This window comes from Buteo buteo, chromosome Z (genome assembly GCF_964188355.1).
Source record: "Buteo buteo chromosome Z, bButBut1.hap1.1, whole genome shotgun sequence".
NCBI lineage: Eukaryota > Metazoa > Chordata > Aves > Accipitriformes > Accipitridae > Buteo > Buteo buteo.
In genome coordinates this window covers 28,311,134-28,338,752 of record NC_134204.1, presented here as the reverse complement: position 1 = coordinate 28,338,752, position 27,619 = coordinate 28,311,134, and the positions used below count along the sequence as shown (strand labels likewise).

Below are 27,619 nucleotides of genomic sequence, written 5' to 3'. Positions count from 1 at the left end.
CAAGTTTATGTTAGGAAGAATTATCATTGAAAGCTTTAATGAGGAAAGATAAATTTTTACTACATTTAAAAGCAAAGAAATGAAGAGAATGGCAAAAAATGTAATCTGTGCTTCCTTCCATAAAATTGCTTTTTTGTGTTTCAGAAAGGGGAAAAACCAAATCAGGGAACTAAGATCCATCAGTGTCATTAAAGTCAATGAGCCAGGAGAATTGTGTTTACACAGACTGAGATTTTGACCTAGTTTTAGAGTGAAAAATGTGTACAGAATCCACACTTTAACATGCAGAACACTTTATGAACTTTTTACTTTTATTCATGGGGAAATCTAATATGTCCCAAGCGCATCGGAGTTTCTGCAATGTGTATGGAGGCACATGCAATTTGCAAAGAAGATGAAATGGGTTGCAAGTTGCATCGTGTGTGTTCTTTCCATTTGTCATTAGGACTCGGTTTTATCTGTAAATGCTGTAAAGCTGCGTACCCATCCTTGATGGCACTTTTGTTGTTATTTATTTTACCTTTAGACAGCTTTTTTTTTTTAATGCTTCACCTGTCGTAAAGAACTGTATACAGATCTGGCGCTTGCACGTTATAGTATTGCATCTTGTTTCCCATCCGTGTTAATAGTATACCGAGACATGTGGCTTGTATGCACAGCTGACCATATATGTGGGTTTGTTGCAGCAAGAAGGTGCTCTTGGGTGCATGTGCATGTTTTAGTGGTAAAGTCCAAGGGTTCACTTGTGCTTGGGGAATTGAAATCCTGGCTGACCACAGGGTGGGAGAAGTGCCTCTGCAGGGGTACAGCAGGCTCGTGATCTACGCTCATGTTCTGTGTTTTTTTCTGGTAGTACCCGAACACGGCCTGTTGATCCTGGCACGCAGGTGTGGGGTACGTGCCTTGGAGCTGCATTTCCCTCGTGCAGGAGTTCAGGTCTCAGTGAAGAAGAGACTTGTAGTGCCCGGCAGGAAGCGGTGCGGGATTCTTCCTCCCCACCCCAAAAGTCGTGAAGTCATTGTTGTGTACCTGCGCTGGGTGCTCCAGCTGATCTGGGCAATGACATGTCAGCCTCCTCCCTTCCTCTCTGAACCCACAGGCTGTTGGTTTCCTGGTCTGGGGTTGCTCCCCCTGGGAGGCAGGGGAAGATGTGCAGACCTCCAGTGGGAGAGTCCGAAGCGGAAAGTCTCACACCCCACTTTGCACCATATGCATCAGTGTTTTCAGATTCTAAGTTCCCTGCGTCCCCCAAGGTCAGCTTTTGTCCCTGCTTGGGGACCTCTCAGACTGGGTGGTGGAGCCTCTGCCCTCCCCCTGAACTCCTGGGACTGGCAGGAGCCAAGCTCAGGTTGCGCACCTTCGGGGCCATGCATTGCAGACTCCCTCCCTCCTGCTGGGGCTGCATGTGCATGCCATAATTAGAGGTTAATTAGGCTCAACAGCGAATATGAACATGACTGTGTCTTAGTGATTGGGCTGGGGAGGGGATCTAAGTTTTGTTCCTTGCTGCAAGACCCCTAATGGTATTTATTTTGCTGTTTAATGTGAAATGGCCATAAAGCAGGTTTCTTCTCCCCTCCTCTTGTGCTGCATAATCTTACCTGTTCAGAGGCAGTGACTCTCAGAGCCTTTTTGGAAGCTTTGACAACGTTCAGGGGTGCTGAGAATATGCCTCCAACAAGACTGTCCCACTGTGCTGGGAGGTGGGAGTTATGCGCCGAGTCCACTTGGGCAGAGGTAGGAATCGGAACGGACTGTCCCATATCTTGGGAAAGTACTTTTTCTGTTGTGCTGTGGCATAAAATGAGACACTAACCTATTTCTGTTTGTATATTCATTTGTATAGTAGGCAAGGTGCCTGCTTCAGGGAGGGAGGTCAGGGCTGTGAATTCCATGTTGGAAAGGGATGTTTTCTCGCATCTCACATTTAGGTGACAAAGATCAAAGTCAGTGACTGACGTGTCTTTATCCTTAGTGTTTCTTAGTGGCTACTTTAGGACTACATCTTGAACATGATGGTATAATTTCTAGCATCCAGATGCCTGATCCTCACCACGCAGTATGTAGGAACCGCAGTGCTTTGGTTTCCACTCCATAGATTTAGGACAGTTAAATGTTTGTCTTTATGGCAACAGCACTTCAAAGCCTCACTTTACCCTCCATGTGATGCTGTTATTATATACTTGCTTAATTTTGCTGGTATGAGTAGTTGCACCATCTGACTGAAGCACCGAGACACCTGAATAAGGGATGCAGGTCCCTCATTGAAACTGGTTGTGTGGTCCACATCTATAGACCTGCATGTCACTTTGACTGGCCTCTCACCAGGAACGTGTGGTGGTCTTTCTCCAAATTCAGATGATCATTTCTGGATTTAGAGGAGTATTTCTGCAGTACTGCATGACCCATGAACTTAGCTGTCTGGATTTTTTGCTGACTTCATAGCTCTCTTACTTCAAGTTATACATTAACCCCTGCTCACATTGCTGGGGGTAAATGTGATGAGCTGTCTGAAGACTAATCATTGTATCTAGAGAAGGGAATTTGTAATTTCTTTCCTGGCTCTTGGCTTGGTCACATTGATGTATTTCACTTCTCTTTTGCTGTGTGCTCTCTCATAGAACGTTTTAAGTTTTGATTTTTGTGGAAAACCAGTCAGAGTTATGTTCTTGCCATTTTCCAACACAGGTCATTCAAGGCTATACATTTTCTTACAACAACATAAAGCGTATTTTGAATTATTGCTCTGATGATCATGTGATTTTTTTAAAGTTAATGTATTTTTATAAGCTTTTATGCCTGGTAAAATGTGCAGCCTTTGCTGTATAACTTTGATGACAACATTACAGAAGATGTAGAGAACATGTGCCTACTTATTCATTGGTCAAGGTCTTTTTATTTTATCCATGTTTGGAGATTATCCTTCCCAGCACTGTGGCTTTTGTTCACCTACATCTAAATAACGCATACATCTTTCTGGACTGTTTGCCAGGCAGATGGCAGAGAGCCACAGGCTCTGCTAAAGGAGACATTTTATTCTTTTTCGGTGGTCCTGGCACAGTATACAGTCAGAGAATGTTCAGCTATGGCAGGATGATCAGCTTGGTGAGCTATGCTTGCTGGGTTGTTTCAGTAACAAAGCCAATTTTGCTGTGTTGTATTTGGGTCATTTTTACCTTAGTAAGCATCTTGATGTCCATTACCGACACCTTTCAGAGATAAAACTCTTTGGGACACCTGCACTCTCACAAGAAGTGCGAGTTTGCCCTGGCAGTCTTACCTGTCTTCCCATAAGCTGTGCTGAAGTTTTTTTGCATCTGCAATGAGAATAAGCATTTTGAATGGGTAGGGGAGGTTTTGGACACATTTTGTTTAAAAATGCATTTTTTAGATACTCCTCATCTTTCAGGCAGGCACAGCCTTGCTGCATATTACTACTGGTACCCAGTGCAGCAAGCTATTACCTGCTGCCATGTTAACCTGGAGGAAGGTCTGCTCATGGTCCCCGTAAGACCGAGATGACTTGTAGGCAGCAAGGCAGGCTGTAGTCAATTAGTGGGGCTGTAGGAATGCAGCGTGTGATGTGGATGTTTGCGACAGTTTTGTCACTTGGCAAACTGTGTGGGCCTGGCCAGTGGAAATAAGTTACTAGCACAGTCAATGTGTAATTAATAATGCTCTCCCCTGCATTCAGCGAAGTCTTTAAATACTTCTCTTGTTACAAAGTTAGTTTGATGTAGTTGTCCCTTCATGCATGTTTGAAATTGGGTGGTGGAGTGAGAGTAAGGAGGTACAGTGGGGTCATATTGCAACGTGAAGCCCAAAATAACCTGCTACCTTTTGTCTGATCATTTAAAACCCCAATGAATATTTATTTAGATGCCTCACCTTTAACAACAGACTGGAGCATTGCCAGAAAAACATAACAGCATTTAGCAGTGATAATCAATATAGATTTGCCAACAGAAAGTACTGCAAATAACATATTCTGATATATCTTGTTGTATTTGCAGCAGCTTTCTTCAGAATTTGTTACTTAGGCCGTTACTCTCTTACAGAATTTTAAAATAATGTAAAATGTGGTATTAGAAGTTGCTATATAAATAAAAATGTGAAGTAATAGGGGCATTTTGTTGTTTCTGGCTTGCGACATGTAATTCATAGTGCACTCCATTAGCTGACTGTAGAGAGCCTGGCAGCAGGGACTGGGAAAGTGTCTCCATAGACTCAGGTTTATGCCATGATTCAGAAATCCCCAATGCATGGGCTGCTTTTCAGGTGTATGTATTGAACCTTTGCAGCCTAGCACTGGAGCCAGCTACTGCCCTTGCCAGTTGTACCCAGTGGGTTCATATATGAGAGGGAGTGTGCACTGGGGAAGCTAATAAGCGTACAAGAAGCAATGGAGAGCCTGACTTTTTTTTTTCTTTCTGGTTGTTGGTTTGAGACCAGCCCTTGCAAAGCTTTACTTGCCACAAGAAGGTACTGCCAGTTTTGCGAAATCCCATTTCCATATGATTTTAGCTGCCAAAGTCTGATGAACTGCTGTAGAAAACAATGCTTTTTATACTATTTATAAACAAAGGCTTTGGGATCTTGGCCAACATAAGGAAATGGCTTGTAGCTTTAGCAATTCTCAAGATGGCAGTCACTAAAATCATGTTAAAGTTCCTGCAGGAGCGAGAAGCAAAATGAAAAGCGTAAGGATGTTTCAATGGTATGAGATCCCGCAAGGCCTGCCAGGACTAGAAACCAAATAATTCATAGTGTGCCTTTTCTAAATGGGAATTTCCAGTTTTCTCTAAGTATAGAGCTTACTGTTCTTGGGCTTTATGAGATAGCATCTTAAAATTAAATAAAAGCTGCGGTGTAGCACTGCAGTTTTGGCAGTCGTCCGGGACTTTTTTTCCAAAGAAACAAATGCCTCAGACCTTGACAAGTGTAGTTTCTAATCCAGTGCCATTTCTTCATTATAACTTTTCTTGCAATCTGATGGTCATAGGCATCTTGAATGGGGCTTTAAGCAACCTGATCTAGTGAAACATGTCCTTGCCCATGGGAGGGGGGTTGGACTAGGTGATCTTTGAAGTTTCCTTCTGACACAAACCATGCTATATGATTCTGTGATCTTCCAAAAGTAGTTACATTGCTTTAGGAATATAGCGTGGGGAAGGTCTTTAGTGGTATCTTTTCCTTTCCACCTTTGAAAAAAAATAAATTGCTGATACAGATAAAGAAGGATTTTTTGCATGATTTTCAATAACAGACAAACTGGAATTAAGTTTATTGAGTTTTGATTTTGGGTATTTTGCTGGGTATGATACTTTATCACATAATTTTTATGCTAGTTTATCTCAGTTCACTTCCAATGGCACTAGTTGACTTACAGAATCTTAAAATAAGGAAAATTACATTACAACTGTGATATTTTTTTTTTTTTCAGCCTGTTTTCACACAGTCTAGAACAAGACTGGTTTCCACTTTGTCAAATTTTGCTCCTTTTACAATCAGAAGATAGTATGAGGCCTTGACTACTGGCTCAAATGCTGGATTGGTGCATGCTCTTCATACTTACAAGCAGCTTTAAGAGAAGTGGGCCTGCAGGATAGACAGTGTTTCTGTAGCACTTGGTTAGGTTTTCTGCTGCTCAAAGCCATGAAATAGTCAGCCCATGCAACTTTTTGTAGTATTTGCAGTCATGAACACACTATTGAAAACGAAACTCTGAACTTCTGTTAATGATTTCTGGTGAGACTGATAATTTCTCATTTCAGTACCAAAAGCAGATCAGATGCAGTCTTAATCCCAAACATCTTGTTCATGGGTCAAATCTTGATTGATTGCTGTGACCCTGTAAAGGCACTATCAGTGGTATTTTATTTATATCCCTCTCACAATTTTGTTACTGTTTTTTGTTTTAAGAACAGTAATCTGCTTTATTGGTTTAAAATTAGTATTTATGTTGCTCCTAGTAGGTCAAATGCTTTAGGAGAGTCATTATTTGACAGCAGTTGAACAGTATTCTGTTCATATAATGCATCAGATGGTAGGTATTTAATGTATAGGCCAGAATCATGCATACTTCATCCCAGCCCATAAATCTTGTCCTATGTACTTCTGCAACCACAGATCTCTGCAAAGTTCTAGCTTAGGTGGAAAATAGAAGGTTTTGCTAACAAAAATACAGGAACACTTATTTTTAAGTAATGTGAATGATTCTGTGGTACCTTTTAGAGTCTTGTCAACTATAGGCTTCTTAGAACATACAGCAAATGTTAGGCAGTTACAAAATAGGCAGATTTTTGAGTGGCCACACAAATATTACTCAAAAATCCCAAGATTTGGTGCTTAATGTTTAACTTTGCCATTTTTATGACCATATATATACATGAGAAGAAGATGGTTTGAGATTTAATGGCATATTTTCCACAATTTCTTTTTTCCAGAGCAGAGACAGTCTACCCTTGATGTTCTTAGGAAACTCAAGGCTCCACCTACTTTGTTTGCTGCAACCAGACTTTCTGCCATGCTGAGTGGAAGTGGTGAAGTATATGCAAACTGCATGGTAGTAGATCAAGTAAGCTTATGTTTGAACTTTTGGCAAATTTTTCATCGTCTTCTGTTGAAGTAACTTATTTGTGTGATAGTAGGGTCTTCTGGATCTGTCAGCAGTGGTGTGTGGCCAATTAGTAAAGCTTTAAAATAAAAACAGTAATACCTTACTCTTCTCAGCTGTATTTTGTAACCCATTTATGAGGTCCCTTTTAATAGATTCAGTAGATGATAGGAATTGTTCTCCCTAGCCTGTAGGGAGAACTCTAAGACAGCTCTTACTCTCTTTTCTGTGTGTTTGTGAGCTAAATGGCATTTGCTTCTTTCTAAGAGACATTAACACAATGTAACTTGCTCATGTGCATTTCAGATTTTCTGCATTCTATGTACATTCACAAAAGAGCCAAATTTGCTGATGCTGGCTGATTTCAGAAGTTAATTATAAGCTCATAGCTAAGCTTATAGGCTCAATAAAAATGAGATATTGGTGAAAAAGTGAAGTTGATGTCCTACAACTGGCATGGAGCATTCTGATACTGGAGATCCTGACTTAATATTCATGTTTCTGATTTATTTGTCACCAGCACTGGAGATAATCTAGAGTGTCCAGGCCAAATTATATTTTACATCATGTTGTACCTGAAATCCCTCTCCCATGGTCACACTCAGATATCATAAGTTGGGCAGGGAGGACTAGTCCAACTCTTGTGTATAGTGGTTGTGTGTAGGTAAACAGTCACCAAATTCTGGCGGCATGTAGCTATGTTTCAGTGATGGCTGAAGTGATTTATTTATTTGTAATCTGCTGTGGGCTCGGCCTGGGGTGAAAGTTGGAATGTAGGAGTAAGAAATGATCAGATCATCATGCTAGAAGGTGGCTGAGATTTTACAAGTGTGATTCCCCCCCCCCCCCTTTTTTTTTTTTCCATTCACTGAAACACTTCAGCCACTGCATTCACTGCAGATCCAACTCGTTGTGACAGCTGAGATGGAAGTTTCAGTCAGAGGCCAGAATGTTCAAAATGCACCTAAGGTTACTGAGAGATGCATGAAATAATGACCTAGGAGTGAGCAACTAGCAGGGGACTATATAGGCAACCTGTGAACCCTTGATTTTAACAATATCCAGGTTGGAAGGACAGAGCTGCAGAAGTGCAGCTGCATTACAAATGCAGATGTTAACTGGAGTATATTGCTGAGGGGTCCTTCAGCTTGGATTACTTACCTTTGCTCAGTGCATAGCCACATTCATCTTTGTTAAATTGCTGATTGGGGCCAAATTCTCCTTAAGCCCCACGCAGCAGGAGCTGGGGCCGCTGCCGGAGGAGGTCTCTGGTGCTGAGGGGAAATACTGCCCAGGCAGGAATGACTTTGAAGGGAGGGACAGCTGCATAAGACTTGGGAGAAGCATTTTACCTTCGTGCATCTTACCTGCACAACACAACAGAAGTACTTCCAGACTTGCACGCGCCAAATCTTTGAATACAAATATGGGCTGTTGTAAATGTGCCAGCAGTTATTTCTGTCCTTTACTAAGAGAAACATCATTACAATGGGGATGAAAACACATCTCAAGTGGGGCCAGAGAGGAGGAAGTCAGCAATCTGAAAGACCAGGGGAGATGCTTGCAATTCTTCCTTTCTGCTTGCTTTTATACAGGGGCTTTTTGGAGGTTGAGTGTTTTCACTGGCCATGTGACTTTTCAGTATTATTCAGTGTCTAAATAGACAACAGTAGCATCTAACTAAAAGACTGACAATAAACTGTGTTTTAGTATCTTCTGCAGAGTTGACAGGAGAATCCAACCTCAGTTGCGCAAAGAATTATTTGTTACCAGGGTCTAAATCCTGATCCCTGTACCTGAGAAAACATAATTCCCAACTCCTTTTCTGTCTTTGTGCAAGAGAAGGGGTGCTTCATGCCCATAATTGCTTGATGGCAAAAAATGAAGATTCCTTTCCCTTCGTCCCCTGGAGAACCTCTGTTCCAGGTCATATATATTTATCTCAAAGCTTAGGAAATTGGTGCTGGAAAATTAAAAGTGCATGATGTGTAGGCTGATTTTTCCAAATTAAATTGCACAAAGTTTGAATTCTCCTCTGTGTGTCTCCCACACTAATGTATTATGCATATTTTTTGCTCAACTCAAGGATTTTTTTTTTAATAAAAGCTATAAATATATGAATTGATACATTTAATGAAAGGTATAAATCCGAGTGAGAAATCCATTAGACTTGCAAATACCAATTCATTGCTACTCTAATTATGGAAAAATGTAATGCAAGGATTAGAATCTCTTAGCCATATAACTTGCCTTCAGTTCATGTGCTGTAAAAAGTAATAGGGAAAAAAAAGGCAAAACATATAACAATAAATAAAATGGCAGACTAATCTGGTCCTTGTTCCCTGACAATATATCTTGTTACTGCCTCTTACCAGCATTCATTTTTTCTCTGCAGGCTGGAGATTTAAAGGCTAGCTATGTTCATGGAGATGGTGTCAGCAGTGAAACATGTCTGAATCCCACCAACTCAATCCCCATGTCTAAGAGCTCTTCATCTCCCTCCCTTGAGGAGAATGACCAATATATATATGATCCAAATGAAGGAAATCAAAGGCCAGTGAAGAATGGAGAAAATGCAGGTTTAATACATACTGTTTCACCTTCTGATCCATATGGAGCAGATTCATACCTTCCATTCAAAAGCCATGGTTTTATTAAGGATCGGGGCCAACTTTATGCTGATGTGAAGAAAAGAAGGTATGGAATTGACTTGATGATAAGGCCAGAATCAGGATTATTTATGATAACCTTTTATTTCAAAAGATGAAGTAGAATCTGGAGTAATAAATATTACTACTGAGGTAAAATCACTGATGTTTAAATTGTCCTAATGATCTGTTTTCATAAAATGGTTATGAAGACATTTTTAACAAATAAAGGGTGTCCTCCAAGTAAATTCATTTTTAATGCAAATTTATACTTTTATACCTTTTCTTCTTGTATGTATTCTCTAAAAAAAAAGAATCAGCTGTTCACTGTAAGAGTTTCCATTATGGCATTTTTGTCAGGAACAAGAATTTCACCCTAGTTTTTCCTCAGTTATATTTTCCCTTAAGAAAATATTCCATAATATGTTGAACTCTCTGGGAATCTTTCCATTGTTTGCACTGGTCTGTAGAAAGACCAACTTATTCCTGATGGCATATATTTTTTAACCACAAAAGATGAACAGTACAGCTCGCATTTCTGATAGGTTCAGACTGTTTTCTGCTCTTTTCCTGGTTTGCTGCCAGCAGAGCCAGTTGTCTGAGGACCCTCCTCCAGATGGCTTTAGGTTATGCTGGGAACTGGTTGGCTTCAGGAATGCAGAGAGCTTGGAAGATGAAACTATGTATTTATTTTTTTTTTTAACAATTAGTAAATTTCGTCAATAAAAAGGCTCTACTGCTTCTACGGATACGAGAGACATGAAATAGTTTCCTTCATGTACAGGAGGAAGTTTGAATCTGTCTCCCACATTTCAGGAGTGTTTGGACTAGTTGGAGGTAGGGCATCAGACCGATGTGAAAACAGTAAGGAAGCAGTAGTGTCTGTCCGTTGTTGATTAAAGTGGGCAATAACATTTTCTCTACCCTAATTTTGAGTTTCTTATGCAACTATGAAGTTCCACTAGGAGGAGTCTTTTAACGCAGATAAGACAACAAGCGTCAGGCTAAGAGTTGTTCTTTTCCAAACCTTTTATTTTTGCTAGCTACGGGGATATTATGTAGATTACTATAAAAAACCTTCTGCCTCTCTGTTATAAACATTTTTCTCCTATACATTTTTAGATATGTCCACCTTTTTTAAGACCTAGGTCATGTACCTATATGTGAGCTTTAAGAGCTTATATGATTTTTCAGAGAGATGTGATTGACCTTAATATGTCAACTGTAAGTGATCCAAATATTACACGTAAAATAAGACTATCAGTATGTAATTCCATTGGCATCTTCCTTGAAGTATCTGAGGTGATGTGGCAAGTTACTCAGCAGATCTTTAAACCAGCTTTTTATGTCAGAAAAATTCCCCAGGTAAGTTACCCCCAGTAAGACATGTATGCTTGTCTGTTGACATAGACATGTATTGCTTTTCTGATTTTAAAATGTGAGAGTAACTGATAATGCAGTTAAATAACTTGTTTCTGAGATGTCACATGGGCTATTACTAAGAAACATTGCAAAAGATGGTCTCCAGAAGTGTAATAAGGAAGTAGTTTTGGACAATATCGATAGATTTGGCCTTCTTCAAAGTGAATTGTAGTGGTGTGTGAAGGAATTGTTGTGCTATTATTCATGGTAGGAACTCTGCTATTTAGAAATACCACACATAATTTAAAGTTTTATGTTGTAAGGCTGGAATGTTATGGCAAGCAGTCGACCGCTCCTTCCAGTCACTCTGACGAAGAGACCATGAACTTGCTCTTGCAGCTAGTGGGACCCATTCTGGGAAACCCTGGTACTGCTGAGAAACCTTACTGCACTCTTCTGTTTGTGAACCCTTGCCAATCAAATAGTCTCTAGGTGTTTGAAATACTGATTTAGCCAGAGTTTTTTCAGTTTATAGTCCTATATGTTTTTATCTTTTGAAATGAATTTCATAAACTGACTCAGACCCTCCTTCGTCTCTCTTGTTAGTTTTGTCTTCCATCCTCCATCAAGTCACAGATGTAGAAAAAAGATGTCTGTGAATAGCCACATCATGTCTTTCAAATACACACCCAGTATCCATATATACCCACATATCTTAATACTGGAATCTGAGCTAGTTGTCTCAGTTCTCCTTATCATCTATACAGGGAGGCAGGTACCTGCGTGGAACAAAACATTTCATTTTAAGGGAGATGCTGAACATGGGTCTGAATATCATCCTCCAGAAGTGGCTGCCTGTGGTGGGAGTCTGCATGATCGTGGGTGATGCTATTGCAGATCCACAAGGTTGGGTCAGATGAGTCCTGTACAGCGTGACTGAGTACCTTGACCAGGTGACTGCAAACCTGTGAGGGGACTCAGAACGTGACTTACCTGACATAATCGTGGTGGTTTGTGTTGTCATTGATCAGATGATACAGCAGTATCTTTGCTTGTTGCATTAAGGTTGGGATGGATCATTACTAGAATTCATGGGAATTAAAGACTTCATTGTCTGCTTCAGTTCAAGTCTCGATGACCTTGAAGTAGACGGTGGAAGTGGAGGTGTTTCGGACAGATCCCACATTCACTACCCTCCCCTCGGCTCCTCAGAGGCCATGACTTGTAGCAGAGATGGATTGGACTTATCTACCAGTCTGCAGCCCAAGGTATTTGATGCTATCTTGGTTTGCATTGTTTTCCTTTTAAGTAAATCATTGAAAACATGTGAGAAACATCTGAATCTTAAGGGGAAAAATGAGTTCCCAGTTGGCCATGCTAGTCCCTCTGGAGAGCAACGCCCACAGCGTTGTGGTGGAGCTGGAGCTCCCTAGTTGTGGCCGGGCTTGGCAGAAGCCATGGGAAGGGTCCATCAGAGATTCGATTCAGCTTTGAAAAAAGCATCATTTATCAGAATCGTTTCGAAGGAAATATCTTGGGTTCAGTGAATCAGCATTTTCTAACCAAGATATGTTTAGTGAGGAAATGTTTAACCAGCTGTAATTATGTGAAAGGGTAAGAGCTTTGTAAAGTATAAAACCAGCCTGCTGCCTGTTTTAAAACAATTGCTAGACTCGGGGAAAATTCATTTGGGTTTTGTGCATTGACCAGTGCAAATCTTTCCTCTTCATTATGGTTTTCTAAATTATCCTGGCTGCATTCATTTCCATTAGACCATGGTGCTGTTTCTGAATCTTTAGTCACATACATAGAGTTATTTTTTGTTTGTAGGGATTCTTTATGTTTTTGTTAGACAGACTTCTTGCCACTGTAGAGCTTTATCTGATCTTCAGCAAATGTTTACATGAAGGGAGAAAAAGAGTCCAGCACAAACACTGAATTCTGTTAGGGCTACTTTTAAAAACAATAAGATAAGTTGTTTAGGAGTAGTCTCCTAATGTAAATGTAAATGATGTATCAAAAATCAGGGGGTTTCCTTTCAAGCCTGATCATTGACATATTTGGGGATCAGAAAATCTTTTCACACACAATAAAAAAAATGTAGACAGAAGAGGTAAAGAGGCTAACTCCCTTTGGAAACTCTGACAGGCAGGGCATTAGTCTCCATGAAATATTCTTGAGGTATTAAAGTACTAAGATTAATGGCTTTCTTGGTAAAGGAAGATAGCTTGGTCATCAGATATAATGGCCAACAACACTGTTTGGATGGTGCTTGTCACCAAACTTGAGAGGAATGTAAGCTTTCTCTTAGTCTAAGTCTCTTGCACCCACAAATTATTTCCTGTAATATACAAAAAATTATCATGGTGGAAGTGTGACAGACTTCCTAAGAGTTCAAATGAAATTGTTGAAAATTGTACTTCAACTTAAAGGTTAATGAGGCCAAGACAACGTATGCGTGTGGTCAGCCGTCTTTCTTTCAGGAATTCTGTCACTGATTTATTTTATTTCTGTTGCTGATGTATTTCAAAACAACACAAGTTTTAATTTGCTGCAATTTCTTGTAGGAATGCACAGTGTCTGGGATTCGCTCACGCTCCTATTCCTGCTCCTCGCCCAAAGGTTTATTAGGAAGACCTTGCATTCCTCGAGACTTCGCAGTTGGGGATTTGAATGAAGGTCAGTGCTCTGGCTTTGCACCTGCACAGCCTCATGCCATGCCTGCCGGCTTCAGGCCCAGCGCCGATGGCTTTACTCAGGCCTGTCCTGTACACAGACCTCGCCGATGCATGTGGAAGCAGGGTCCGGTTGCTCTACCATCATTCCTCGCTCTTCTCCCATCTACTGTCCTGTTATGCCCTCCCCTGCTACAGCACCTCCTTGGGAGGGCACACAAACTGGGAGAGTGTTAGTCAGGAAAAGTAACATAGGCAAGGGCGGTAATCTTTTTGGAAGATCCTGACCCCAGCCTCCTGCTGGGTGCCTGGCAGAGACCGTGAGGAAGCTCAGGATGACACAGAAGAGGTGTCAGAGGGTGGATGGCCCCAGTTTCCCGTAGATCCCGGGGAATCCCTGAAACATGGATGGCCTATTGCCATCTCCACAGGCTGGGGAGCGGAACCCACCCTCTCCATCAAGTGGAGTCAGAGATGTCTCTGCAAGAAGCTTGTAATTTTTTACGAATTGTTTCTAACGTGCTTTATTTCATAGTTTCATATTTAGAAGACAACCCATGCTTTTTGCAATGAAAGTATGGGTTATATTTGAAAATCATGCCAACTGTGAAATACATATACTGTACTTTTCATATAAATCACATAGCTTAAAAACCACTTGCATTTCAAGAGACTTGGCCCCTATAACCTTGTCCACTGCCACACTGTCAGCTTGTCTCTCCCTCCAGTATACCTTTAGCTTTCCACTAGTCCTGAGCAAGAGGCAGGACATGCGAGTTATCGTGATCCAGATGGGATGGACACCCAGAGGGGTGGTAGATGCCCCATTCCTGGAAACATTCAAGGTTAGGTTGGACGGGGCTTTGAGCAACCTGATCAAGTGAAAGGTGTTCGTGCCCATGGCAGGGGGGTTGGATGGAGTGATCTTGAAGGTTGCTTCCAACCCAAATCATTCTGTGATTCTGTGATGCAGAATGTGAAAACACGCAGAAGTTGTGGAAATGTTATCGTTAACTTTGAAACCAGCTAACAAATTCAAAAGCTGTTGGGAAGCTGAGATGGGCAAAGCAGATGGGCAGACATGCAGTGACTGCAGACATCTTCTTTCCTTAGGAAACTGTGTTAAGCAGTGCAGCAAATAACTTGTTTGTGGTTATTCAAATGCACTTCGTGAATGTCCCCTTGTAAGCATGAGTATGCACTGCAGCCTGCAATAGGCAGCTGTGCTGTATTTTTCCACATCACTTAATGTATTTGTAACCATTTGTATCCAACAGATTAGGTGGAAGTCTTTGGCAAAACAAGGCAGAAGAAAAAGATGGAAATGTCACAGAAGTAGAGGGTGGCAGATCAGCAAAGCCCTGAGGCGTGTGCTGAAAGTTGAAACAGAATTCCTTTGACCTCGCAGCTATGGGACTGTTGGTGTCACAGCCTGTTAAGCTTCATCCAGACACCATTACCTGCGCTGAGCTGGTCTGGGCTCGGGCCCATGTCCTGTTCATTCTCTCTCCCCTTCCTCCTGGGACAGTCAGTGCTGGACCTGTACCTGTCTTGTGGAGAAGGTGGAAACCCTTTCCCGTCCCCGCTTTGGAAACAGCTATTCTGCAGCCTGTACTGCAGATGTGGTGGGCTGCTGGGGTGGGGGGGTGGTCTGCTGAGGTTCCTGCTGGCGGTTCCCTGCCACCAGCACCTCGTGCCTCGTCCCTTCCTTGCCAGCGTTTTGCAAGGATGGGAGCATTGAACAGAGCGTTTGGCAGCTGGCAGCGGTGATGACTGTGTGAGGTAGGCACGGCTGCTCTCACTTTGACTAGTTGCATCTGGGTACAGGACTAGCTCAAGAGCTTGGTCCCAGAAGCTAGGTCAGATAGTTAATCCCGATCTCTGAGGGCTGTAGTGGGATTGTGTCTGGGTCTGTGCAGGTGTCTGTGCACTGGAAACCTGCCCCTTCCCCTCTGCCTAGCTGCCACCACTTTGGACATCTTGCTCAGGGCTTAGCTATGCAAGAGGGAGGCGCAGCTTGTACATTGCAATCGTTATAAGCCAAAGCAGCTGAATGCAGGATGGCAACGGGATGGTCTTTTTTGCACAAGGTACGAGAGAAAAATGGGAGATTGCCATCCATTTCTGGTGGAAGATTTTCGGTACGCTCAGGTTTAAAACAACTACCTGCTTTTATTTGAGAAGGCATTACCAGGCTGTAACAGTAAAGGATTTGTCCCTGCTCTGTAGATGGTGTGCTCATGAACAGTGGTCGATCCCTCCTTCAGGCTCTTTCACTCTCTAAGTCAGTGTCTCTGCTCCACCCTTGTAGTAAGTACCTCAATGCCAACCCCACGGTGCTGTTTTGCATGAGGCTGTCTTCATCTCCCATGGGTACATGGCCTTCGTTTCTTCCGAAAGCATCCTGTGGCACAAGTTGTGCCTGGAAACTAACTGAAATGCCCTTTTAGTCTTGCTGCTTCTTTGGTAAATATTCTAGCTCTCACTAACTTGAAGTCTATGTTTGTCTGAAGACATGCTGATTCAGCAAAGTGTGTTTAAGTTTGCATCTAACTTTAAAGAAGGCATAGTCTGATGCTTTGACTTAGGCAGGTGTTTTAAGTATCTTTCTGAACCATACCTGTGGTAGCTTTGCAAAAAAATGTCTGCAAAATGGACAAAAGTCTGCAAAATGGCTTCTAATTTGGAAATGATAAAGTGGTCTTTATTGTTTGTTGGTTTGGGGTTTTTTTTGGTTTGTTTTTTTTTTTTTTTTCAAAACAACCTAACTGAATGATCTATCTTTTATTTTGCTTTTTAGACAGTTTGTTGAAGAGTATCTCCTTGAGTCCTCTCTACTGTTTCTAGGATGTAAACCTGTAACATTGCACATCCTGTGCAGTACTTAGACTAGTAATATTCTTCCTTATGTAGAGGGATTTAAAATTTTTTAATACTATAGATGAAGCTGCGTAAGATGGGTAATTGCAAATGGTAGAAGAATGTCATTAAGATATTTTACAACAAATTATGTAAAAAGCAAAATGAAGTGTGAATCATTCAAGTCGGGATTGTTAAGAAAAACGAAATAAATATTTTCTGTTATTCTTAAAAATAGACTGTTTGCAGAGACTGGCATTCACTGATACCTGTCTCCATTCTGGCAGATTCTGTCAACTAAACATAGCTTAGTAGGCAGTGGTCTTACCCTAGGAAAAGCTGCTTCTAATGTATATACGTTTTGGCTTTCCTAAATTTCAAACGACGTTGCAAGCCCGTAATGACAAGCTTATGGCCTGGTGGAGGTGGTGCGTTTCAAGTAAACCTGACAACCTTGCTGTCTGAGTGCCTGATAACTGTTTATGTCTTGCAGAGCGAGCGTACAGTCTGCCCGAGCAGTCCCGCGATAAAAGGTATGGGTACTTGTGGCACCTGCGGTTTGGGGTGCCGGGAGCGGGTCTGTGCAAGAATGCCATCTAGGGAGCAGAGCGGGGAAGAGGCCCGGGCACCCCTGGCAGCGGGGTTTTTAGCAGCAGTTTAGGGGAGCGCTCCCTGCCCAGGGGATCTGTAAGCCCCCACTTAAACCTTGTGCTGAGCTCAGCCCAGCTTGCTCTGTGCTGCAGCGGGGATTTGCTGTGCACCACTGCGGGATGTGCGCGGTAGGGGTGTGCTCCTGTCCACTGTGGGGATGTCCAAAACACCATAATAAAAGCAAGGGGGCTTTTGATATCAACCGTGATCGAGGCAAGCTTCTAACATGTTGAATGTTCGGAGAAGCACACAGGCCAGTGTTACTCCTTTTATGTAAAGAGGGATTGCAGTCTTTTTAATAACATTGGCTACACCCACAATAAAACAGGTAATTGTAAACGTTAGGTGAAACAAGCACCATCCAGATTCTGCTCTGTCTTAAGGGGCTGTTCACACTGGAATGAGGGTTTTTCACGGGTCTCTCTTTTAGGATTCAGGAGGAGGAATGGAATAAATACATTGTACCCTCAAAAAATGAGTCTGAAAAATGTAAAGTGAGTCGGACTTTCAGCTTTCTGATGAACAGAATGACCAGCACACGGAATAAGTGCAAGGTAATTTGGGATTTATGTCTATATTATTATGTATAATTATGTCACTGTAATTAAATGAGTTATAGATGAGGATCTAAATTTTTATGTAAATATAAGTTCTTGTTTATTACAAACCCACATAAGTAGTAGGAAGAAACTTTTATCTTTATTTTTTAATTTTAAAATGTATGCAGGATACCCTGAAATGGCCTTCATATTAAAAACGAGCTTTCCTTTTAAAGAGTAGCCTTAGCTGAACAATATCAAGTATTTCCCTTTCCATTTTTTTGGATGTTATTAACAGTCTCATTTGATGATTCAGCCAAAGTTTAAATGTACGACTTGCCTTCAAGAAATAATCTTCTTTGTTAAATAAAATTAAGAGGTATGGGCCTGTTCTTGCAATTACTCTCAATAAGGAATTGAGTCTGTAACTTTTACATTGGCATGTAAGCAGTTGAATTTGCCTTATTTGAAGTTAATGGGACTTCTTGCACGATTAAGCGCTGCTTAGAGTTACTGAGGCCTGCACAGTCAAACATACATAATGTGGAAGGTAGGTTAGAACATTTGTGGTTTAATTTTGAGACATCTGAAATTTAGATTAACGGCATCAATTAGCAGCTTGAGAGATGGAATTGGACTACAGGATCTTTCCAGCTGCCTTTTCGGCAGTTTTGCAGGCTTTCTGGTACGCACTCCTGTGCCCCAGGATATCCTGACGTACATGGATGTGAAGATGGTTGGCTGAGGCTGTATCTTCAAAAGTGGCAGAGCTGGCTGTGAACATGTATGTCTGGTCCAGCAGCCATAGATTAGCCTGTGTCTGTGTGGTCTCCTAAAGAATAACTACCAGGGCTGCTTGGAGAAATGTATATTCACACCATCAGGAGTACTGTAAAAATAGGCAGAATTTATTAATTAACACACATTAAAAATAGGTTATTTCTACTGTCTTCTAAGATCTAAAGACAAGTCTAAATTTACAGAACTACAGCTTTAACTACAGAGGCACGAGTTTGCATGTATGCCTCAGGGAGATGTAGGCATTAATATTTGTATGTGCAGCAAGTCAATAACACTTCTTAAATTTTATTTTTTGGCCCTTCCCTTTTTGCAGCTTTATAAATGTATTTCTGCCAGTCTTCCTTGGTAACGGTTGCTGGCTTAGCTGCCAGTGAAAGCAATGCCTGCATCATTTTAGGACTTCAACAATGTTGGATGTAATAATATAGTATACTGTTACAAGTCTTCCAGGACAGGGAATAAATGTTTTAGAATCATTTGCTCTTAAAAGGAAAGTTTTAGTGGTTTTAAGATTGAATCGCTTTATCTTCTTTTCTGACATTGTGTCCCATCTCCCCCCCCCCTTTTTTTTTTCTTTTTTCTCCCTCTGCTGTTGGGGATGAAGACAAAAAATAAAGATACCAAAGATAAAGAGAAACTGAACAGGCACAATTTTACAAATGGGACTTTCTCAGGAGTTATCCCATGTATGGCTTGTGAAAAGGCCCTCCTAGGAAAGGAGTCACTACAGTGCTCTTGTAAGTAGTTGCTGGCTTTCGCATGTGAACTAACAGTGCTCCGAATCCTGCTTTGAGATCCTGGTTCAGTGTTTTGTTTCAAAAAGAAACCTTGCCTAGATTTGGATGTACCTCCTTTATGTAATGAGCTGAGGTTGGCAAGGGAGAGGGAGGAAGGATGGCAGGTAACAGCATCAGAAGGGAGGACAGCCATCTCCTAGCCCCCAGCACATTAGACAAAAACTTCCTTCTAGCCAGGGGCTGTAACATCAAAGCATCCTCATGGCTACTTCAGTAAGTGGACCTGAAGGAGGGAAAAAGGTGAAGCCTCAGAGTAACATTTTCTGCAGGCTGGGAACCTGTTGGATGCCAGGCTTTGAAACGTGCCTTCTCTTTCAGACTGCAACATGATTGTGCATAAGAGCTGCAAGGAGTGTGCTCCTGTGTGCACCAAGGTAACTTCCTATACCACACCGTTCTTTCTAGAGCGTATCTGCTTTCCAAGGGGTCTGGAAACATCATGAAGGAAAAAAGAAAGTATACACAGCCTGTCCAGACCCAGTGTCTGTATGCAAAGGGCTGCGAGGGCGTCAAAATGTCTAATATGAGCAACAGAGGGAGCACTGTGCTTGAACAATAATTTTTAGAAGAGGGTCAGAAATGAGTTTAAAGAGATATTTCTGTTTTTGAAGAGTTGCAAGCTCAAATTGTGAAACGGTGTGCCTGGAAGTATGCAAAAGTGATTAAAAAGAAAAGCTCCTCAAAACCACAGATAGCCCCTTGTGTAGAAGGGGGGATCCTGTATGTCTGGACTGACGGAAAGAAGAGATGGAAGGGACTTGGGGAGGCGACCTAGTCCATCTCCTCACCCTCAGGCAGCCTCACTTCTAGGTAACAATTTGGGCAGATGTTTATCTGTTCTGGAAAATCTCTGGAGGAGGGGACTCCACAGCCTGCCTAGGCAGTCACTCCCAGTGTTCAGCTGCCACTGCAGACAGGGCAAAATCAGTGCTAGAGCTGATGGATACTCCTTTATTTTAAGTAGGAATACATGCATGGGGAGGTTGTCATGACAAAGACATAATTTTCAAAACCAGATGTGTAAGGCTTCTGCCCTCATGGAACAAAATGGGACTTGTAGAGAAGTGTTCCACAGTGATACAGGTAATTTTTCCAGTTAGTGGAGTGTGTCTTTCTGGTGTAGCTGGGTCTTGCATCAGGGTGGCTTGCAGGGAGAACATGTTTCCATACAGATTCTTCAGCATAAACAAGCCTTAAACTGGACATAAATCAGGTGTTTTTATTTATTTTGGTTATAGCTGTCACATAATAGACCTGCACAAATTTCTGGGCAACTTCAGGGCATTAGGACAGCTAACTGGCAGTTTTAATTACTGGGGCTAGTGGGTTATTTGTCAAGCAGAGACAAGAGCCGCCACCGCCCCCAACTTATCTCAACAAGAGTGAGGTGCAGAAAATGTTTGCTGACCCGCCTCACGTGAAATGCATGCCTAAGCACAAAAGGCTTTTACTACAGGTTTTGCAAAAGTTCGCTTTGGAAGGGGGATCAATTCTGTCTCTGATACCCAGGCTTCCTCACGTAGTGCCCTGCCACAAATGCTTTGAGTTTATTTGAATATAAAGCCCTCAATGGGAACTCAGCTTCTTGCAGCCTCGACAGGCAATATTCATATAGCGAAAATAGAATGCTGTAGCTCAGTGACTCGGTTTAGAATAAACAGATTCGGTTTTGTGTTGTGGTACAAATGATATCATTTTACTTTGAATATTGCTATCTACCAATAACTAATAACTTGGATTTATTAGTTATTGGTATAAATTAGGACCATAATTTAGGAGCACTTTCTTGAAGCCCTTTTTTGTGATGATTTATGGAAGTGAGTTACTGACTTGACTACTCAATGTGTTATCAGCTATGATTTCACTGCAATTTCATAAAATTATTCTTTTTTTCAGAAATCCCAGGAGAGGTGCCATAATAAAAACAAACCCCAAGCTGGTGTTACAAGTAAGTTAGGAGGTATAAACCTAGCACTTCTAAGTTAAGCCTTGGTTAAAAATCGCGGGACTGACAACATGAACTTTCTTGTAACATTTGTGGTTTCTAGTTTTCATTCCAGTATCTGTAAGAAAGTGTGTGTGTCTCTAATATGAGTAGGATTTTTTTAAGAAAATACTGTTGATTTAACTCATCTTCTACTAAAACGAGTGGGAGTTTTACTATGTTTTCTTTTCGGTGAGAATGAAAATCAAAAGTAGTCATTTCTGTCTCGTGCTTTTGAGTATGTCATTTACCATATGCACATACATTTGGGTCTGCTATGTTCAGGTTGCAGTGTTAGAGCATGTATGATTTGAGATTGTTTTATTCTCAATAATATCCCCGCTGGAGCTATTCTGCTTTGCCTACAGGTTTATCTTTATATTCCATGGGAGAGCATCACGGTCTTGAACCATGGCAAGGAGACATTCTTGATACCCAGTATTGATCAATATGAACACCAGATAGTATTTCTCAATGTAAGTGTGCTGTTAGTGACATACTCCACATTGTTTGTCAAAATGTTGTGTTGTGCTTTGCCTCACAGATTCCCTGCCTGGAGACATTTCACAGATGGTGCTCTCCCCGGTGCTTTCTTCCTCTGTGCCTGTTGGATTGTCTGCTGGAAGGAGGGAAGGCTCGCCACAGCCCCACTTCTTGTCCAAAAGTGTCCCCAGTGCCAGTTTTGAAAGGTAGAGGGCAGCTGCCAGGGGACTATGCTAAATAGATCATTCAGTATTTCTAGGAAAATCTAAACCATTAAATAAATGTGGGATTTTTTTTTTTTTTCTGCTGTAGAAGACCTACACCGTTTTCTGAACAAGACTCTGAGACTAGCACCTGGAGGCCCAAGTCACGGTCTGAAGAGATGTTACAAGCATTAGGGACCTTTTCTTCAATGGATTCTTTTATGATGGAAGGTGACAATTATTGCACAGATGTTGCATTTTATAATCTGTATTGGATAGTGCAAAATAGAAAAACTCCTTAGTTGATATAGGAAGTCACTTCATCTGCTAAACAAAGAGCACTTAACGATATTAGTATCTGGCAAGCTTCTCTGTTGTAAAGCCACTGCCAGTGTTTGCAGAAGCCTTGTCTAAAGTTCATCCCTGTGATGTGTTCCCCTTACTATATAAATAAATTTGCATGTGCAAAGGTATTTCCCTTACTGTTCATATGCCTGGTGTTAATGAGATATACATTTTGTCATAGATGATGTGGATTTGTCTCAGTGGACTGATCTCCGCACAGATGCACAAGAGTTTGAGGCAGAGTCCTGGAGTCTTGTTGTGGATCCAGTGTTCTGTAGCAAGCAAGAAAAGGATGTCATCAAGAGGCAGGATGTCATTTTTGGTCAGTATTTCAAAGCATCGTATAGGTTTAAAAACAATTTGGTGTAGAAAATAGAGAGGGAACCTACATGTTTTATGTCCAGAAGAATGAATGCTTCAACTCAGAATAATAAGAAGGTTCAAAGAACATTATTGTCACAAATTACAATCTGTCCTAGAGCTAAGGAAATGGTGAGTAGCGACTACCAGGACATGTCTGCCCTGTTCACAGAACGGTTTGGAAGGGACCTCATCCAATCCCCAGCTCAAGGAGTTGCAACCCCACCTTGTTCAGTGCGGTACGGTTGAGAGAACTGTGCCAGAACCAGACAAATTAAGTCTTCCTACTGACATAATCTATTAGGTTTGAGGCTCACACAGAAAAAAATGTTTATGACTGTATATTTGCATATTGCTGAAGTCTATCTTACAAGGTGTGCAAAATGTTCAGGTGATTACTATACTATGCTGTTTTCTTTTATACTGCAGAGCTGATGCAAACAGAAGTGCATCACATCCATACCCTGTTCATTATGTCTGAAATATTCAGGAGAGGGATGAAGGAAGAACTGCAGCTGGACCACAGCACAGTGGACAGAATATTCCCCTGCTTAGATGAGCTACTGGAGATGCACAGGCAATTCTTCTGCAGAATGAAGGAGAGACGGCAGGAATCATGTGAGGCAGGGAGCGAACGTAATTTTGTCATCAGCAGAATTGGAGACATCCTTGTGCAGCAGGTAGACGCATCAGCTCTTTTAATCCTTTATGTACTCAAGGTTCCCAAATTAAACAATGTATTGATGTCAAAAACTTTTGTGGGCAAGAACAGGGCTATGGTTGCCTCATAAAATTCAAAGACTGTCCTCTCCAGGTGGTTGCAGGGTGAAGTAGCAATGAGAGGAGATAATTTCTGACAGATAACTGTGACGAACTTGGGATGAACTTCTACCTATATGGTACAGGTGATGAGGAGAATGATGAACTTGGTCCTGCTCACATTAGAAGGATGCTGCCATCATGCCATGGACTGCAAAAAATGGAAGCAATGGATTCACTTTTTTAACAGCTGAGCAGAGGTGTGAAGAATTGCCTGATGATGGAAAAGAAACTACGTGTTCATTTCTTGTAGTGATCTGGCACGGTGCATCTCAAGTTGCTGCTCACTAGCGAAGGGGTGGTCACAGCGTATTTATGGTGGTTGCAGAACAGGAACTGCTCACTGGTCACCCTTCAGTTCCTTGCAATCAGGAGAGTGTCGCTTTTCACCTTTGGTCAGTCAGTTTTCACTCCACTGAAATAAAGAAGCTGAACCGTTATCTTGTCTAAAAGCAGTATGGAGATCAGACAAATGCAAATAAGTCTCAAAGGGATTGTGATTGCAAAGAGGTGAATTACAGTAATTGTTCTAGCTGTTATTGACAAGACTGTAGTGGAGGTTGCCTGTGCTCTCTCCAGCCTACGTTCCTCTTCTTGCTCCTGAAAACAGCTAGCCCGTTTTCATTCTGTAGTGACAGGCCCTGTTAGTGAAGTTCAGAGAACCTGAGAAACAAGTAGCATAGAAGTTCCGTATTTGTACAAAATACATTAATTAAATGTATACGCTTTCCTGTTAGGCACAATGTTGAGCACAATTCACTTATTAATTTCTTCAGTTTTCAGAGGAAAATGCAACTAAAATGAAGAAAATATACGGAGAGTTTTGTAGCCATCAAAAAGAAGCTGTTAATCTCTTTAAAGAGTTGCAACAAAACAAGAAGTTCCAGAATTTTATTAAAGTAAGTTTAATAAAAACTTGGATCGTGATCACTGTTGACAAAATACTCAGGAAAAAGATATGTAGCTTTTACTTAGATTAGGATTGAAATTATATTCAGTAACTCACTTTTAATAGCTAATAAAAATGGCAAAGTTTTTTCCTCTTTAGCCAGTGAGCTTATAAATTACATTTTTCTTTCAAATTTTAGAAACCTTTGGCATCCAGTATGTATTACACACATGTTCCTGTTATAGTACACCTCATCCCTCAGGGCAGCAACTGTTCCTTGGGGCTGGCTCAGATAACCCAGCATTTTGTTTTAGCTTATTCTAGTGCATTTAGATCATATTTCTTATTAGTCAACTGGTGGTTTAATACGCATTTACTACTTAAGGTATATATTTGTATCTGTGCAGCTGAGAAATAGTAACCTGTTGGCGCGACGCCGAGGAATCCCCGAGTGCATTTTGCTCGTCACCCAGCGAATCACCAAATACCCTGTTCTGGTTGAAAGGATATTGCAATACTCAAAAGGTGAATAAAAGCTAAAGTGTTGCTTCATATCTGGAATTCTAGCGCGTTTCTAACCTAAGGAATATGCACTGCTACAATATAACAAAAGATGAAATTCACTGCTCTGTGGAGAACCAGGGCAACGTAAATATCTAATGTTCAGGCAAACATCACCTAAACAGGGTGTCTGGTGTATGTAGTCTTTGTCAAGGCTGGGCTGCGAAGATTTCCAATATTCCAGCCGGGTGAGCCACGGAAGTCCAGAAGAGCATACTTGTTTTAGGAAAAGATCTTGACTAGAGGATGTGAACTAATTCAGGCATGCATCTGCACCTTCTTTGAAATTAATTCTGGAGTCTTGTAAATAGGGCTAGGCAAATGTTTCATAAGTTACTCTCCAGTTTTTCAAACAAAGCTTGAATGACCTCTGGAATTTCATAGAGCATTTAGAAATACTAATAACTTACAGATACTGCCCCCCAAACGGGCAATAAATGAGCATTACAGAAAGTTCCTTATCCAAATGCAAACACTTTGTGCTTGCAATCCTGCTTCAAGTTTTTTTTTTTACTTAGCCAGAAGAGTAATATACTATATGATTTACTTAGCCAGTTAAATTTTTTAAGTGCTAACAGCTCATAAATATGTCAGAAACTATTCCATGTGTTGTTCTGACTAATGAATAAATCTGAGGTACGTGTCATCTTTTAATAGGCAAGTAAAATAAAAGTAGATGCCTCTTAACTTAAAATGACGTATTTATCAATTTAAGCTTTGCATCATGTTGATTGTTCCCAGAAAGTAGGGAATGATATCTTCTCCTGAATATGCTGACTACTATCATGTTGGGTTTTTCTTGTTTGTTTCATGCAGAAGGAACAGCAGAACATAAAGACCTGTGCAAAGCCCTTCGTCTAATTAAGGACATGATTGCAGCGGTAGATTTGAAAGTGAATGAATATGAGAAAAAGCAAAAGCTGTTGGAAATTCTCAGTAGAACTGAAAACAAAACATGCACAAAGCTGAAAAATGGCCATGTTTTTAGGAAGCAAGACTTGATGAGGAAAGAGAGGATGATACTTCATGAAGGTTTAGTGTACTGGAAGACAGCGACTGGTCGTTTCAAAGGTATTCCATCTGAGCAGTAAAGTCCTTTAACTCTTTATTTGCCAGTAACATATGAAGATTGGTTGCTTTAAGAATGAAAATACTTTATTACGCTGTTTTGCAAACATTAATTTCTGAGGTAATGGTATTGAGAATATGCCACTAATTGCTAGAAGAGTTGATCCAGAAGCTGCCATGGCTTGTGGGTAATCCACTGTAAGAAGACAAGTTCACATACAAAGCTGTCAGCTGCATTTCTTCTTCCAGTTCCCTCCTTTTAGTTCATCAGTTTGCAGTTTCATCCCATAACATAGAGTCTTGACTTACACACTTACATTGTTTATAGTACTTGCCATTGAAAATAATGCATGAAAAATCACATGCTGTTCTTCAGTGGTACTGGGACATCCACGGCGTAAAAGAACATCTGAAGCCACATTTGGCTGGAGCCTCATTTTTACATGCAAGCCCAGAATTTGATTTTGGTATTAATCACATGTAGGGGTTGGGTTTTTTTGGAGCTTACTAATATTTGCTGTAAAACTTTATAAAGCTGTATGTTCATCGTTATTCCAGAAATACTTTAACCAGTGTAATAGTGTGCTGTGTATGTTACAGCATAGGCAAAACGAAATTTATGTGGGACGGTCTTTGCCAGGTTGCCTGTGAGTGGCTAGGGGAAGCTGTACTGACATTAGAGTGAGGATTTCTTCTTTCCCTGGGCTAGTGCTCCAGCATGGTGCTGCAGGAGGGTAGATGGCAGAAAGTGTGGTCGTTCCTGGGAGATGCAAAGTGATGACGTGCAGTTGCTTCATGCAAACCATTGGCTAATCCAGATATTTCCTGCTTAGTTTACTGTAGGATTCTGAGGGATATTTATTGATCAAGGCTTCTCTCTTTTTAAAGATAAAAGAGGACATTAACTATAATTGTAATGACTTTAATTAAAAAACATTATTTTCCTTTTCTCATTTTAAGAGACATTAGCTTTGCTTCTAACTGATGTACTACTGTTCTTACAAGAAAAAGATCAAAAATACATCTTTGCAGCTGTTGTAAGTATATTACCAGATGTTTGAATATACACATTGCACTTGTATTTGTATATTTCTTGAAAATTAGGTCCTTTTCTAAGTTATTCCCACATAATGGGGTTTTTTTCCCCTAAAATCCTGGTATTGTATTCAGAAAAGTAATATGCCAGTATATGGAAGATTAAGTTTATTTTCAAAATTAAGTAATTTTTTTAGGAAGATGGATGAAAATAACAGAATGCTATTTTTAGTGTCAAACCTCATCTGATTATGAAGGTGGGAAGTAGATCAGGCTCTTTCAATTATCTAAAATAAATTTTAACTTCTGGTTCTGTAAAACAAAACAGAAGAATAGTTTTAACTGCAAATGTAGTAGTAAACACACATAATATGCATGAAAGGTCATGGAGAGAAGTTCCCAAACTATATAAATATAAACATTATATGAATACTGTGCTTCAGTATCATTGAGCCTCTGGGATTTACTTTTTAGCACATACCCAGTGCTTTACTTGTTCGTAAATACTATAATGTATTTTTAAAAATAGTTTAAAAAGATGTCCAAATACTCAAAACTTGCAGCCTCTTACACCTGGTGAGAACATATGTAGTCTTACTATACCAGGACTAGAATTAGTCCAATTCCTTGGAAAATCGTGCTTTTCTGAAAGTGTGATGTTTTATAAAATAGTCATTTATTATTTGCGTGTGCTGTGACTGTTTCCCCCAGGACCAGAAGCCTTCCGTTATCTCCCTTCAGAGGCTCATAGTAAGAGAAGTGGCCAACGAAGAAAGGGGGATGTTCCTGATCAGCGCTTCATCTGCAGGGCCTGAGATGTATGAGGTTCATACCAACTCCAAAGAGGAACGTAACAACTGGATGAGGCATATTCAAGATGCAGTGGAAAGGTAAAGGCTTTTGGTTTTCATCCTGGCAGTCCAA

The 27,619-nt window shown here is 40.8% G+C and overlaps 1 protein-coding gene across 12 annotated transcripts in view; it reads left to right on the top strand.

Annotated features, from left to right (window-relative positions):
- The window catches only part of ARHGEF28 (Rho guanine nucleotide exchange factor 28), a 125,823-nt gene that overhangs the window by 66,485 nt on the left and 31,719 nt on the right, over positions 1 to 27,619 (top strand). For 11 of the 12 annotated variants that reach the window (XM_075021226.1, XM_075021224.1, XM_075021220.1 and 8 more), the window contains 19 exons: positions 6,447 to 6,577; positions 9,012 to 9,313; positions 11,750 to 11,894; positions 13,194 to 13,305; positions 15,531 to 15,611; positions 16,654 to 16,693; positions 17,242 to 17,365; positions 18,756 to 18,888; positions 19,267 to 19,322; positions 20,845 to 20,896; positions 21,477 to 21,621; positions 21,728 to 21,849; positions 22,145 to 22,285; positions 22,753 to 23,003; positions 23,919 to 24,041; positions 24,439 to 24,556; positions 25,409 to 25,663; positions 26,621 to 26,697; positions 27,407 to 27,585. In XM_075021226.1, coding sequence (XP_074877327.1) covers positions 6,447 to 6,577; positions 9,012 to 9,313; positions 11,750 to 11,894; positions 13,194 to 13,305; positions 15,531 to 15,611; positions 16,654 to 16,693; positions 17,242 to 17,365; positions 18,756 to 18,888; positions 19,267 to 19,322; positions 20,845 to 20,896; positions 21,477 to 21,621; positions 21,728 to 21,849; positions 22,145 to 22,285; positions 22,753 to 23,003; positions 23,919 to 24,041; positions 24,439 to 24,556; positions 25,409 to 25,663; positions 26,621 to 26,697; positions 27,407 to 27,585 — 2,587 coding nt within the window. The remainder of the gene's footprint in view (positions 1 to 6,446; positions 6,578 to 9,011; positions 9,314 to 11,749; positions 11,895 to 13,193; positions 13,306 to 15,530; positions 15,612 to 16,653; positions 16,694 to 17,241; positions 17,366 to 18,755; positions 18,889 to 19,266; positions 19,323 to 20,844; positions 20,897 to 21,476; positions 21,622 to 21,727; positions 21,850 to 22,144; positions 22,286 to 22,752; positions 23,004 to 23,918; positions 24,042 to 24,438; positions 24,557 to 25,408; positions 25,664 to 26,620; positions 26,698 to 27,406; positions 27,586 to 27,619) is intronic. The other variant, XM_075021223.1, reaches the window with a different exon arrangement.